This window comes from Rhea pennata, chromosome Z, assembly GCF_028389875.1.
Source record: "Rhea pennata isolate bPtePen1 chromosome Z, bPtePen1.pri, whole genome shotgun sequence".
Classification (NCBI taxonomy): Eukaryota; Metazoa; Chordata; class Aves; order Rheiformes; family Rheidae; genus Rhea; species Rhea pennata.
In genome coordinates, this window is record NC_084702.1 from 26492131 (window position 1) to 26507395 (window position 15265).

Genomic DNA, 15265 nt, shown 5'->3' on the forward strand with positions numbered 1-15265 from the left:
TGGAGAATTTTGGAGATGAATCTTGTTTACTGCAATATTTTCTGCAGCAATTTTCCCTTGCTTCCTGCATGGCCTCTCGTGTCATCTGACTTTTATAGGAATTACTGCTAGTCCTGTAAAGAACTTTCCCTAGGTTTTGTCCTTCTTGTATTTGCATGTGATGTACTGTTTCTGTCAATGTCTTCTAATCTCTGGAATTTGGTGTCTGAATCTTTTCTCCATGCTATCTGTTATATTCATTCTCTCCAGTCCTGGATGAATCTGTAGTACCTGATGCTTCTACCAGATTTGAGACTGTTTCTGCCCATTCTTTTATTTTTAATAATCATAAATATTTAAATGTAATAACTTACACTTAGAACAGGTCTAATTTATTTGAGCTATGAAATTTCTAAGCAAAACCAAATACAAAAGCAGTTGTTGTGACTACTGAAACTAGCAAAGCTGTTTATGATATCTCGTGTTTCAGGCTGCAGTATCCCCTGTGCTGTCAGCACCGTATTTATCACAAGGTGTTTTTCCTGTTTTGGATCTTCATTCATTTGCTGAGTCAGGTAAAGCAAATTGTTTTAATTTAATAAACAGGTTAAAACACTAAGTTCACTGTATTCATTCGATTTTCTTGAAGTAACTGACCACTTTTAGTCTAAGTCTTAAATCCTTCAGGTTGAATAACTCTATATTCTGTGTAGCTTCTTAAGATTTGCTCTTTACAAAATACTTGTATATTTTCTCAATGCAGCAAAATTTTGTGCTTGTTCTTTTTGTTTCTGAAGGCAAAGTAGTAAAACGCTTGTATGGTAAGATGGTTTTGTTTATTGCACGCATGTTACTTTGCAGCAGTGTTATGAAAAGAAAGTCAAACAGCCTTGTAGTTGGTGTTGATAGAGAAAATGAGATTTGTGATAGCTTCTGTTTTATATGGGTCTTTAGTCTGCAACCATTCCCTACTTAGAAAGGTTTTATGACATTTTCAAGTTCTTCTGTGTGTCAGAAGACTTTAGATTTTAATAGACCGTATTCTTCACTGTCTGCTCAGAATTCTGGATCTATGCTGTGTAGCTCTTTATGAAATACTGAATTGTATGAGGAACTAATATATAGAATATGTATTAGAATTAGGATATATAGAACATATATAGGAGTATAGAAAAGGATATTTTTAATAGCCTTTTTCCTGGTGTACGACACTGCTCTGAGCTCACCGAAGTTTTTTGAACGACTCTTTGAAAGTTTCTGTGAGCATTTCTTGTGCTTATTGACAAACAACTCCATTAGTTAAATGTGAAGTTAGTTTTAAATTCAAGGTCTAGTCAATGAAAAGAGATGGGAAATTCAAGGTGCCAGTGGAGAACGTCTAAAGTAGTATATGTGTCATCTTTTGCCTGAATATATATTTGGACCTCTACCGTTCTTCCCTCCTCCTTCCCCCGTTATTTTTTTTTTTTTTTTTTTGGTTAAGGATTTTCCCTCCTACTTAAGTGGATTTATTTGGATTATAATAAATTGAAATAATAAATATGCTATAAAAATAATTGTGTTATTCTAAACAAACAACATTTGGCTTCCACAGAATCAAGCAGAAGATTGGCTATGGGGGATTTAGTCATTTCTAATTCTATCTTGCGGTTCAGACAATTTAACTAGATTCTAAGATTCCATTTAATAGTAACATTTGAAAAATTATCAAATATACTAGTGTTATTTCAGTATCAAAAACTTTCTTCTTGCCAAAGCACAAAATCAGCTGAAAAACAGAGAATACTTTTTCTACTGCCTTAAGTTATAGATATGGTTTGCAAACACCAACAAAATTATCAGTAAAGATAATGATTTTTGCTTTGATGTTGCCACTTCAAATTCAATGTGTATTGAGTATGTATACAAACCTGTATTTGTGCATCTTCACCTATTTGTGTATGGGTTCCTTTGGGCAAAAGTAGAGGTAAAATATTTTTCTTAAAAATCATAATGAAATGAGGCTGAATATTTACTCTTACTTTCTTAGAACATAATAATTAGACTTTGACTGAAACAAGTTTTTTTTTAATTCCAATATACATGCAGCTGTGAGATCATTTTAAATGACTTGTGATATTTTTATACCTATCTTCAATCTACAGCATGTTTTTAAGTCTTAAGAGTATGCTTAATGTCATCTGCTCACTTTTATCAGAAGAGTGATGTTTGTCAGAAGAGTTCCACAGATTTCTTTTAACTTCTCAGTTCAGGGGGGAGTGGTTAGATTAAGAAAATGAGCTGAAGAAACTGAGACAAAAGCTTCAGTATGAAGTCAGTAACAATGAATCCAACAAAACAAATATTAAGCAAGATGAGCCTCATTTTGTGCTGTCTTCAGCACAGCCAATAATCTGGGAATGTTGGTGGAGGACCTACCTGATGAGAACTGATTATGATGAAGTGGTAATGGTGTATGTGTAATGCTGTAGGTGTTGCGAAAAGTTGTGGAGGCAGAAACCAAGATAACTGTGGAAACAGACTTTACTGGTTGCTGACTATCAGCTAGGTACTTCTAAATATTTATAGATGGAGACATAAAAATTCTAGGCTATGTTACTGCAAAATTAGTTGTCTAAATTGCGTATGTAATGTTATGAATTAATATTTAGAATCAGAAGAAGAATTTTATGATGCTCTAAGCAGTCCTGTGGAAGACATGCCTTTCTTTGAAGCCTTATCTGGTTCCCTCAAGCGAGGCAACAGTACAAAACGACAAAAATTACGTAAACAAGAATCTATGAAGAATATGACAGATTTCCAGCTAAGATTTGAAGTAGCTGAGGTAAATTTAAATTTCTTTTCTTTTTTTTTTTTTCCTCCAAGGTACATTTTAACTATAATTCTTCCCTGTTTGTTGCATTCTTGAATTCATCCATGCAGAAGTATTCATTCCCTGTTTCTTGCAGATATTCTTCTGTAGTGTTTAGAGTTTTTTCTAAGACAAGATTGTGCTTCTGCATGCTTGTCAGCACTGAAATGCCTTTCCTTATGTGCTTTATTTCCCTATTCAATTTGACATTGAATTGCCTTTATGTTGTTTTCATTCATTCTTTCTATTCTGTCCATATTTGTTTTAATTGAAGATGTAGTTTTTGACATCTTCTTTTGAGATGCTGATGTTGCTGGTGGGAGAGCTTCATTCATGCTTCATCTCATAAAAGCACTTCTCCCCTCTCGTTTTTTCTTGACCTCTGTTTGTCTCATGCCTAGATCTGTGACATGTTTACCATGAATTGTTTCATGTTTCAGACTTAAAAAGAGTATTTTGCCCAATGGTTAGTCACTGTTTCTAGCTGTATCAATTAGTCTGCTTCTTTCTGTCCTAAGACAGACCATCATGGCTACAACAAAGTTACTGCTGCTATTCACTATAAGCAATGAGTTAACTTTTTACAAATTCTGTTTCAGAATAGGGATTTATAGAAAGGATTCAAAACATTTTAAGTAGCTTACAGCATAACTTAGTATACACTCCACTGGTATATAAACCCTAAAGCTTATTATTTTTTTGTGTCATGATAAGATCCTTTTGGTGTTCTTTAAAACACACAATTCCTTTTTTAAGAACTACTAATTTAAGAACAGGTGCTATATTTGACATTCTTCTCTACTGGAAGCTTGTACATTCTGAAATCTTTAAGAAAGTAAAAGATTTTAGTAGGAATCATAGAATCGTAGAATTGGTAAGGTTTGAAGGGACCTCTGGAGATCATCTAATCTAGTCCAACCCCTTGTTCAACAAGAGTCACCTAGAGCATGTTAGACAGGGTAGCATTCAGGCAAATCTTGAATATCTCCAGAGAAAGAGACTCCACAACCTCACTGGGCAACCTGTGCCGGGGCTCTGTCACTCTCACAGAGAAGAAATTCCCTCTCATGTTCAGGGGGAACTTCCTGTGCTTCATTTTTGCCCATTGCCTCTTGTCCTGTCACACGGGACAACTGAAGAGTTTGTCCCCGTGCCCTTGACACCCTCCCTTCAGATACTTAGACATTGCTAAGATCCTCCCCACCCCCCCCCCAGTCTTCTCTTCCCCAGGCTGAACAGGCCCAGCTCTCGCTGCCGTTCCTCATAGGGCAGATGCTTCAGCCCTCGGATCATCTTCGTAGGCCTACGCTGGACTCTCTCCAGTAGCTTCATGTCTCTCTTGTCCTGGGGAACCCAGAACTGAATGCAGTACTCAAGATACAGCCTCCCCAGGGCCGAGTAGAGGGTGAGAATTACCTCCCTTGACCTGCTGGCAACACTCTTCCTAATGCACCCTTGGAGACCATTGGCCGCCTTGGCCAGAAGGGTGCATTGCTGGCTCATGGTAAACTTCTTGTCTACCAGCACTCCCAAGTCCTACTCTGCAGAGCTGCTCTCCAGCAAGTTAGCCCCCTAGCTTGTAGTGGTGCACGGGGTTGTTTCTGCCTAGGTGCAGAGCCCTATACTTGCTTCTCTTGAACTTCAGAACCTCTCTGCCCAGCTCTGCAGCCTGCGCAGGTCTTTCTGAATGGCAGCACAGCCCTCCGATGTATCAGCCACTCCTCCCAGCTTGGTCTCATCAGCCAGCCCGCTGAGGAGGTGCTCTGTGCCCTCATCCAGGTCATTGATGAAGAAGTTGAACAGGATGGGACCCACTCCTGAGCTCTGGGAGACTCCACTAGCCACAGGCCTCCAACTGGACTCTGCACTACTGATGACAACCCTCTGAGCTCTGCCTTTCAGCCAGTTCTCAATCCAGCTCACTGCCCACTCGTCTCACCCACACTTCCTGAGCTTACCTAGGAGGGTGTTATGGGAGACAGGGTCAAAAGCCTTGCTGAAGTCAAGGTACACAACGCCCGCTGCTCTGCCCTCATCTACCGAGCCAGTCATTCCACCATAGAAGGTGATCAGATTGGTTAAGGAGGATTTCTCCTTGGTGAATCCATGCTGACTACTCCTGACCACTTTCTTTTCCTCCATATGCCTGAATCACATACTTTTCCATTTATTGACTTCATAGTTTAAAATGACTTGGGAGGTTTTCGTTTTCACTGTTTGTAGAGTAGTGGTGCACTATATGAAAAAGTAGGTTACATATCTTTGTTTTCCTTTGGTTATGAAAAATAGATGGTAACAGTGTGACCTAGGACAGCTCTGCCAGGTATTTATTGAACATCTTTGTTGTATATGAATGAAAATTCAGAACTCTTGTCTATTGATATTCAGCTTAGGATTCTGTTACTGGAATTCCTTCAGACTGCCGTAATAGTAGTAAACTGTTTATGCTATTTGAAAATCCAGTTTTGACTGAGTTGAATGTTGCTAAATGCTCTTGAGAATTGCTTTATAAAAAAGATTATTTTATGTTAGTGTAATTATGGTATTGCATGTGTGCATTTGTTTTTTTTCCTAACGTTATAGTAAACAGTATTCTTACGATTTTGTTTTTTGAGCTGAACTTTTTTTTCAGAGCATTTGCTATATAATGTTTTATGATCAGTAGTAACATTAACTGGTTAAATGAACTTTTTATAAAACAAACTTTTTATAAAAAAAACTTTTATAAAAGCTAATAGGGTAATCCCATGCCTTACATATTTTTGGGTTTTTGTTTTTTTAGGTCTTAATTAAATTATGTCGTCTTACTGATAATATTGAGACACCTGTGCTGCAGCTTGAAGTTGTAGGATTAGGCACTGAACTCAAATTAAGAACATTTGACATGACTGCAAATGCTTTCCTTCGTGAAGTTTGCCTACTGTGTCCAGAGTATATGGGTAAGTCTTTTTATTCTGATTAAAAAGTGATTCTCAAAAAATTAGCACTGACTTTGTCTTCAGAAAGCTTGTTGGGCTTTCTCGTGTAAACTGAGGAAGACTCCTTTCCTAAATTAAGTGAGAGAAGAAACAGAAAAGTAGTTTTGGAGCTTGTTCTCTTATTAATACTTTAGTTTGTTCCTGTGCTGATGGTACTAGAGACATCTAACCATTTTAGGTCTGTGTAAGAGTTTTTGTTTTTGTTTTTGTTTTTTTTTATTAAATAATAAAAGAAAGCTAGTAGTCTTGTTTATAGTCTTGTTTTGGGGAAAAATTTATAGTCTAAATTTTTTAATTTAGATGATAATGGCAAACCAGTTTATATCATTACTACTTTGGATAATGTAGAGGATGATCTTCTCACTCTGGAATACATAAAGGTAAGGAAACAGCAAACTTGACTTTTGAATTATAAGCCACTAGTATCAACATGGTTTAGAAATATGTCTGGTTCCTACGAAGATTAACTTCGATATAAATTGTGGTAGTTTTGAAGGGAATTTTCTCTATGAAGTTTGCTAACCTCTGCAGTTCTTTTGTATTCATGTTTGATGGAATAGGCTGATGTTAATGGACCAGAACTGAAAACTGCATATCAGAATGTTCTGCAGAAAATAAAGGTATGACATCTATTTTTAACATATCTTTTTCTTTTAGGGGGACAGAAATATATTATGAAAAAATAATTTATTTTTCAGGTGAATTTTTCTTCTCTGGATGTTCATTTGCATACTGAAACGCTCCTAAATGCCATGAACTATCTGAACAGGCTCTTACCAAAACAAGAAACTAAAGTTCCAGAGGAACCTGTCCAGGAAAAAGTAGAAGAGAAGAAGGATGTTCTTAAGAAATTAAGCAAGTGTTTTTACTTTTATTTCTTCTCCGTGTGTGTGCGGTGGTGGTGGGAGTTGGTTTTGTTTTGCTTGTTTGTTTGGTTGTTTTTTGGGGATTCTCTCTTCGTTCATTTAAGCAAGGAAGAAAACAGACATATCTTATATTTTCACAAACCTGTCAAGGAGTTTTGAAATGTGAAACTTTAAGGTGCGTTTACTTTGGCACTTGACAGCCTTGTGTAATTTCAGAGGTGCTAGGCATGTGATAATATTAGCTCTCAGAGTTTTATGGAGTAACAGCATATACTGTTATTCCCTGATTGGAAGTGTGTAGGGGAAGAATAATCATAGAGTCAGTGAGCTAAGGGATGTTGCAGCTTTTGAGAGTTTCTGAGCTGGAAATTCTAAACGTGTTTTTCAAAGACGTATTCAAATTCCCTTAGTTACGGTAATCTTTCTTGAATGGTGACTTATAGTATTCTTTCATGTAATAATAATAAAAATAATAAAGTGTTTTTGCATTACAGTATGAAAAAATATATGAAAAAATCTTATTATAAATAAGGAAATTAAAAAACTTCCTTTGCTAACCGTTTGCCATATATAAAAATAGATTTATGTCTTCTCAATTAATGTCATAGTTACTGTTTTCCAAACCTTTTCCTCATCGTCAAAATATTTTTGTTGGCTTAGGTTTGCAGCCTGTGTATGTGTATCTTTAGCAAGTTATTAATTTGTAGACGTTAGCTGTAGCTATGAGAATGAAATAGACACTACTGTATTTCATGGGCTCCAGGACACTTCTTATTTGCTGAATGGGCAAATTCAGATTGGTGTCAGTTTTTATAGGCATAATTTGTTGTAATTACCACTTTGGATTTTGAGATTGGCGTATAAGAATATGCATTTAGCTTATAGTGTAATAGGCTGTCTTAGAATAGTGGAAGTTGGTTTGAATATTTTCAGTCTTTTGTCATAAGACACTGATAGTAGCATTCTTTAATATCGGTTACTGTGGTTTTAGGGACAGATAGGTTGCGTGTGAGTTCCTTCAATTTGAGAGAGATCCGGTGAGCCTCCACGTGTTTGTCAGCTCAGAAGAGCTCTGTAGATAACTTTTTTCTATGTATAAATATTAGGGCTCCCAGCTTTCCTTGGCCTGCAAAAGCGTTAGCACTGTTGCATCCTGAAAAGGTATGCAGGCCAGTCAGTTATCTGATAACATCAGTCTCAAGGAATTATGCTACCATAATAAGGTCAGTGAATCTCATCTCTTTCAGTGTTCCAGTTTGCTGAAACATTGGTCAAGACGTACCTTTGCTGAGCCCTAGGCAAAGGCAAACGATAGATTATCTATTTCTTCAGTAATAATTTTGACTGAATTTTTTTCTTCGCTATTTGAGGTACTGAGCATGTGTAAAATGCTTTCCTCCCCCCTAGCCCGAGATGAACTGAGACATTTGATTGCCTACAGTTATTTTGTTACCTTGCATCCAAGGAACATTCCTCTCTTCTCAGCAACATGCTTGTTAGGCGGTTTTATCATTCTCTGACTAAAAATTTGGTGAGGTCTGATCTGTTGATAATGCTGTATAAAAACAACACCTCCATTGTTTGAACTTGTGTCTGAGAACTAACTTGTTCAAATGAATGCTTATATAAAATTCTGAACAGTATGTCAGTGAGGTTCCTTTCTACTGTGGGTAGGACTTCTCTGATATTGTTACAATTGTTCCTTTCTGTTAATCTGAAAACAGATTTCTGTTAGTCAAAAAAAAAAAAAAAAAAAAAAAAGCTCACTCTCAAGATAATTCTAGTTTTTACACTTGGTCCATATAGATCCATCATCTGCCTGACCTAACTGGCCTGCTGGTACAGTGGTGAGATTTCTGATGCTGCCTGCATTCATTGACTTGAATTCTTACCAAGCATTTTGAGTTAAGCTTCAGTACTTGTTTGTTATCTTTAAACCTTGAGTATCACATTTGGAATGGTGAGATTTTTGAGAGTGTGATTTTTTTGTGAAGTCTTCACAAAGAAATGTTTGGTAAAACACAAATGTTTTTGTAACTTATGTTCAGTGATTAATCCTGTGTCACTGAGTGTGGATGTTTTTGTTATGGGAGCTTGGTGGATTAGTAATCTAGTTATATTAGTTTTTTTTGAAAAAAAAATGGAGGTATAGGTAGTAGGAAAAAAAAAAGACAAGCTGTTAGGTGCACAGCTCTTCTTGGAATCTGAGAAAAATTATTTCCCATATCTACTTGAATGTAAATCAGTTATGTTATCTGTTTCAACCATTGTGAAGAAAAGGTAGTTATCTTTAGAGCCAATTAGATTGTTAGCTAAAAGAGAGAAAATAAGGTTTGTAACGTTTATTTTTGGGGAAAATGGGCCTCCCCAAAGGACTTAGGAATGCTGAGTTCTGTTGGTGTGGGATGTGGGAAAAACGATAACGTGACACCTAGCCACTGTCTTTTTGCTGACCATTTTTGTTGTTCCATGGATTACAAAGAAGTTTTAATTCCTTGGCTCATCCTTTGAAGATGTTTTGTAAGTCTCTGTTGAATAATAGGCCTAAGAGATAAGAGATGGAATAATTCTGTGAAAAAATACTCTTCCATTCATGTGTGATTAAGTGTATTAATTTTTGAGTGTGTTAGCTTTTTCTGTGTAAGATTGTTCTAAATCATGGTGGTTGTTTGAGTTCATTGATGCAGGTACATGCTTGGACACCAGATGAAATACTATTTCTGTACAGGGAGGTACATACGTATGATTGTGAACTTAACAAACTCTGTTCTGTGGCTTACTGACTTGTGAACAGAATATTCAACACTCTCTACCTTTGAACTGTTTTGATATGTAAGCTAACACTGGAGTATTTTGTGGTAACTGATGCAGTCTTTGGAGGGAAGGGATGAAATCCGTTTCTTACTTATTAGTTTATGACAATTTCCATGCTATTTGTTATTTAGTTTAGCTGAAAGGCTTTGTAATGAATAGCAACAAAATACACTTTCATAAGTATTGTTTCTCCCACCTCCCAAGTATAACTGTACAAGTCAGATTTTGACGGAGGACAGTTATTGGCTAATATTTCTTGACAGAGGAGTTTGTCTCTATTAACGTGTAAAACAACCGTGCAACTGGCGTTGATACATTTATGGAACCATAGTTTGATTCTGATTACTCAGGAAGCGTTATGCCTGATATTTAGATGAAATATCTTGTCTGAAAACCTTTTCACCTGCTATGAAAAACTGTTTTGAATATTAATTATTTTTAGTTTGATGGTTTTCAGCTTTGCTTGCAAATTATGTGTGAGAACTTAAATAGTCAAAAAGTTCCTGAATATGGGATATGGTATTTCCCTTTGTCTTTTGAATTAATATGTAACGTTACTTCAAATTTGATTGTCAGAAAAAGTGGATTAATGTATTCATTGAATCTCTTATCAGTTGGCCTCTGTGTTCAGTGTCGTAACCGCAGCTAGTTTTGTGTGTGGTCAGTCATCTCCTTTTAAAATGAGCAGAGTTTGTTTTTGTTAACAATGAAATATAATATTATACTCCCATTCAATTTTGGAAACATGAAAATGGAGGGCAGGTGTGGACAGTTCGCTTAGGAAAGGCACTAGATTTATGCTTGTATTTTCTGCAGGTCTTACGCTTGTTCATGCACACTTTGAAGGCTCTCCTCTGTCTTTTTTCTTCAGTGTCTAGTTCTGTTAATGCTTTTTCCATGTCTAAAGCTTGGATTTAGAAAATGTAGGTTTTGTAGTTAAAAAGTCATCTACATTTTATAAGTAAGGCCATTCACAGCAAATGATGATCAGTAGCTCAGGTAAAAGGTTGTTAATATAGCTGTAGTGTTTCTATTATTTGATAAATGGCTTAGTCCTGGATACATTATGTCCAGTTTTTCATTGTGCCATGTAGATGAATATTAAACATGTTCCTTGCAGTTAATAAAATACTAGTGTTGAATACCGTAGTATTGCTGTAGTGAAGTGCCTGAGGGCTTTGATGTGTATGTATAATGAATTTGTTCTTGTCCTGCTTGCTGGTATGAATGTTGTGCATTATGCCAGTGCTATAGTCTTGTCACAAACTAGGCTCGACAGTAGGATTACTAAAACATTACCATCTTTTTTTTTCTCCTTGGAGAACTTAACTTTTTATACTTTCTTAGTGTAAATCCTTTTCTATAGGTTTTATTTAACTATCTCTTTACTTGAAGGAAAATGATGATAATTTTAAAAGTTTCAAACCCTACTTAAAAGTTCTTAACTGATACCCGTAGTTTCAAATAAATTACTCGTGGTGTTAGTACATAAGAAACAATACCAGTATCTATATTTCCCACAGCATCGAAAAAATCGAAGTATGAAGATGTTATCGACCTCAATATATGTGCAGATCTATCCTGTCTACGTGTCTTTATTAGAGAGAAAAAACATAGAATATCTGAAATTCACATTGAAGGTAAGAAAAAAAAATTCATCAAAGATAAAACTTCAAAAACAGAATAGTTTCTAAATTTTGTATGTAATTTTTTTTAAGGTCTGGATAGCCAAGTGATCATGAAAAAAGCAGCAACAGAAGTCAATGCAAAATTAAAGAACATTATTATTCTGGATTCTGATGAGATGGCATTGTATAAGAAGGTAGTCTAGATTTTTGTGTCATTGATGTGGAGATGTGAAATTGAATATAGCTTCTGAAATCACTCAGCTGTGATTTCTACATTACTTTCTGTGTTTGCTGGGAGCATTCTTTTCTGTAGGCAGAATATTCCAATCATTGTTGGGCAAAAATTGATTTTGTGCACCTGAGATGCCTTGTTGCTCATTATTGCTCCTGATTTCATTGATGTTAATGGATATTATTCAAGCTGGGATTCTAGCCAAGTATTTTCAGCTTGTCCAAAGATCCAAGTCTGTTTGTTTATTTATTTATTTAAAAAAGATTGATGTAGTTAAATTTAAGTTGCCTTAGAAACATTAAGTACTGCATATTGGTTTTGTATACTTTAGCATGTATTTTTACATTAGATATATTGCTTTCCTTCTAAGGCTCTTTACATCACGGGAAAAGAAGTCTTCAACTTTAGAATGATATCTTATGTGAATGCTACAGATGGTCTTGCATATACAAATATGGATGTTGTTGACAGTCGTATTTACCTAACTGTTGGGTGCATTCAAGTAGTTTTTGTCAACAAGTTTGTTTCCTCTGTTTTGGTAAGTTAAAATTTCCACGTATTTTCTCTTAGAATACAGATAACTATCCTAAGATAGAAGTGGCAAAACCATGTGTGGGATGATGCCCATTTGTAAGAACTCTTTTATGTATTCTTGTAAAAGCTTAGTTGGGATTGGCAGTTGGGCTAATGATGTTTCTTCTCCATGTGTTTGTTATTGTGGAATGGATGGCTAAACATACAATTGTGTTTTGTTTAAGAATTTGTGACACCTGTTACACATGCATTCAGTTCAGTGTTTATAATGTTGGAATGTAAGCATTAAACCATGAAAATCAATGCCTTCTGCATAAATTCTGCTGAGGAAAACTGTCTTTTACTCACCAACTGAAAAAGTAAAACCTAATTCATGGAAGTCATTTTACAAAGCCATTGCTGTTAGCATCTGATTTGCTAAATACTCGGTATAGCTATTCATTTCTACATAGGCATGCTTCATCACATGTTTTGGGGGGAGATTACTATGTTAAAGCATATTGGAAAAAGAAAGTAGCATATAATATTTTATCCTAAGATAAATTACTAATTTATTATGTATGTTAGCATATTATATCATCCTAAGATAGTTTTCTGGTTAAAATGTTATGATTCATAGTGTTTTTGAAATAATGTATTTCTTAGTATGACTAATAAGATCTGTATTTTTTTTCCCTAGGCTTTTATAAATAACTTTCAAGCTGCCAAGGAAGCAGTTACTGAGGTAACTGTTCAAGCAGCGGAGAAAGCAGCTACAGGTGTAAAAGAACTGGCAGAGCGTAGTTCCCGATTGTCACTAGATATAAATATTAAAGCACCAGTTGTGATAGTTCCACAGTCAGCGATGTCTGCTAATGTTCTGGTGGCTGATCTTGGTCTGATCACTGTAAAGAACCAATTCTTTATTGCTAAAACAAAAACGCGATATACTCTCCCACCTGTTATTGACTCTATGACAGTGAAATTAAGTGAACTAAAGATATACAGGTAATATACTGCTTAAGATATTTTTTAAAATTCATGTAATTCTTAAGGGATGCTTTAGTTGGAAAGCTTTGAGAAGTTCTTTATTTTAAAGAATTAATGCTTGATTGTTGCATGGTTTACATTTATCATATACTATTATCTTTAAATACAACAGCAAATTGAGAAAGATTCTGTAAGAGAATTTGCAATTTATGGTTCAGGAGAATAGCCATTTAGACATCTCTTAATTGAAGGAAATGTTTGCTTAGGGAATATCATTTAAAGTAACAGATCTGTGCATCGTTCAGTGCTTTGGGACAGGATGTATGGGTATTTTGATGGGTTTTACAGGGTGTGCATAGCAGGAAAGTAATCAAGTCAGACAGCTGTAAAAAACTGCACCAAGTCTCATTTTCAAGTGCTTGGGATGAAGAATCGGGCAGCAGGGGTTCTGAAACAGCTGAAGAATACAGAATAGAGCAGGAACTACCAAACAGTGCATAGCAGGTCAGAAATTTTCAGAACTTGTAGTAAGTTTAGCTTGTTGGCCACACAGGATGTGCCTAATACAATGCCAAGTTGGTGGTTTATGGTATCAGCTGGAAATAGTAGGACTGGGGCACTCAAGTATGCAGACAATTTTACAGCCCTGTTCCAAAGGATGAGGCAAAGTCGAAAAGGAGCTTGTGTATGTTTTCTCCAGAACATAAGAGTGAAGTCTGTCAGTTTGGGAGTATTTTGTTTCTGTTCACAGATCATACTATGAGAACGATTCATTGCAAACTGAAGTACAGCTGCTACAGCCACTAAATCTGGAAGTTATTGTTGAACGAAATTTAGCTGCAGCATGGTATAGTGAAGTTCCTGATATTGAAATATCTGGACGACTCAAGCCTATGAATGTAAGCACTAATTTCTGAAGAGAGCTCTTAAAACAACTCTGGGAGATGGCATCATTTTTTTGTCCCTGAGAGCCCAAGCTTGTTTAGGTTGTTATTTAGGTTATTATTTGACTTGAGGATGTACAAGTTGAGTGGATTTTTTTTTTTTTTTTTTTTTTTTGTTTCGTGGAGAAAAAATAAGCAAATAGCTTTTTATTCTAATCTAAGCCCTGGATTTGATCTGTGATAACTGCAGGCAGACATTGTGGTACATAATCCTATTGCAAGTTAGAAAAGAATGTGCTCTTACAGCCTCAATTTTATTGGTCTGTCAGTATTTCTGAACGATGGATTGGAAAAAGTTGGGTTGGTTTTGTTTGTATTTTGAAGACTCGATCATGTGCTGAATATGTATTTGTGGAAAGCTTGTGTAACAGTGCACATTTGTTTAAATTTAGCTTTGGGAAATGGGTGAAGCATACTTGTATGTGAAGCATGCTGTATGAAAAAGTGGCTTGCAGAATTTAGAAATGGAGCTGGTAAACCTTACTGTGAAGTACCTAGTGACAAAATCCATATAAGCTTATTTTGAGCAGTTATAGGTCAAACAATAAGTGTGCCTTCTAAAAGTCAGGTTCTAAATTGTAAATTTACAGCTTTGCCTGAAAGATTGCAGATAGAGATTAAAATAATGTGTGATTATTTTATAACCTGATTTATAGAAGATTTATGTCTGAGTTATAGAAGTTTAAGCTTCAAGGAGTTCTGTGGATGAGAAAAGAATTTACTTGGTTCTTCAGTCTCCTAAGGAGAGACTTAGATTAGATAAATTGGCTGTTTTGTTAAATGCATATTTGAGATATAAGTATACACACTTTCTAATTCCTGGCAAAGTTGGTTCAGAATATCTTGCTGTTTTTAATTTGTTAATTCAGGATAACTCAAGTTTTAGTCACCAAATGTTTTATGAACTGAGGTATTCTAAGTTTAATAGTGTGTTTCATTTTCTTTAAGCTGATCCTCAGTCAGGAAGACATAACGACAATATTGAGGACACTAAATGAAAATATAGGTGGAAGCTCTGGTGCATCACCACCTTTACCAGAAGCAAAAGATACAAATAGTCATTGTAGTGATGCACGTAGTACTTCACAGCACTCTGCAGGTATGTTTTCTAAAATCAAGCACAGTCCAGCTTTTTTAGGTATTACCCTAAATTTATCATTTCTGTTGGAATTATCTTTATAAAAGGATGCCTGATACAGCTGTTTTAAAAGTATGCCTCTTATGCTGGCATTGTTTGCTGAGATACACTCAACAGTAATGATAATGAATTGGAGAAACTAAGTAACTGGCTTGCTGTAGTAAGTGTTATGGCATGGTATGTTTTACTGTATGGGCTATCTTGTCGTACTAGCAGTGATGCAGTTTACATCTAGAAATCTGCTGGATAGTTTTTGTAGCACTCAACTTTGGAAAACTATGTTCATTTTATCATGCATCTTCACAGGGTTTTTTCTGTGCCTGCATGTGGGT

General features: G+C 35.6%; 1 protein-coding gene across 2 annotated transcripts in view; it reads left to right on the plus strand.

The window, feature by feature from the left end:
* The window catches only part of VPS13A (vacuolar protein sorting 13 homolog A), a 118719-nt gene that overhangs the window by 39973 nt on the left and 63481 nt on the right, over positions 1–15265 (plus strand). For both annotated transcript variants that reach the window (XM_062599239.1, XM_062599240.1), the window contains 12 exons: positions 470–554; positions 2631–2803; positions 5613–5769; positions 6109–6188; positions 6369–6428; positions 6507–6663; positions 11012–11128; positions 11207–11310; positions 11719–11886; positions 12562–12869; positions 13603–13750; positions 14744–14894. In XM_062599239.1, the coding sequence (XP_062455223.1) occupies positions 470–554; positions 2631–2803; positions 5613–5769; positions 6109–6188; positions 6369–6428; positions 6507–6663; positions 11012–11128; positions 11207–11310; positions 11719–11886; positions 12562–12869; positions 13603–13750; positions 14744–14894 (1708 nt within the window). The remainder of the gene's footprint in view (positions 1–469; positions 555–2630; positions 2804–5612; positions 5770–6108; positions 6189–6368; positions 6429–6506; positions 6664–11011; positions 11129–11206; positions 11311–11718; positions 11887–12561; positions 12870–13602; positions 13751–14743; positions 14895–15265) is intronic.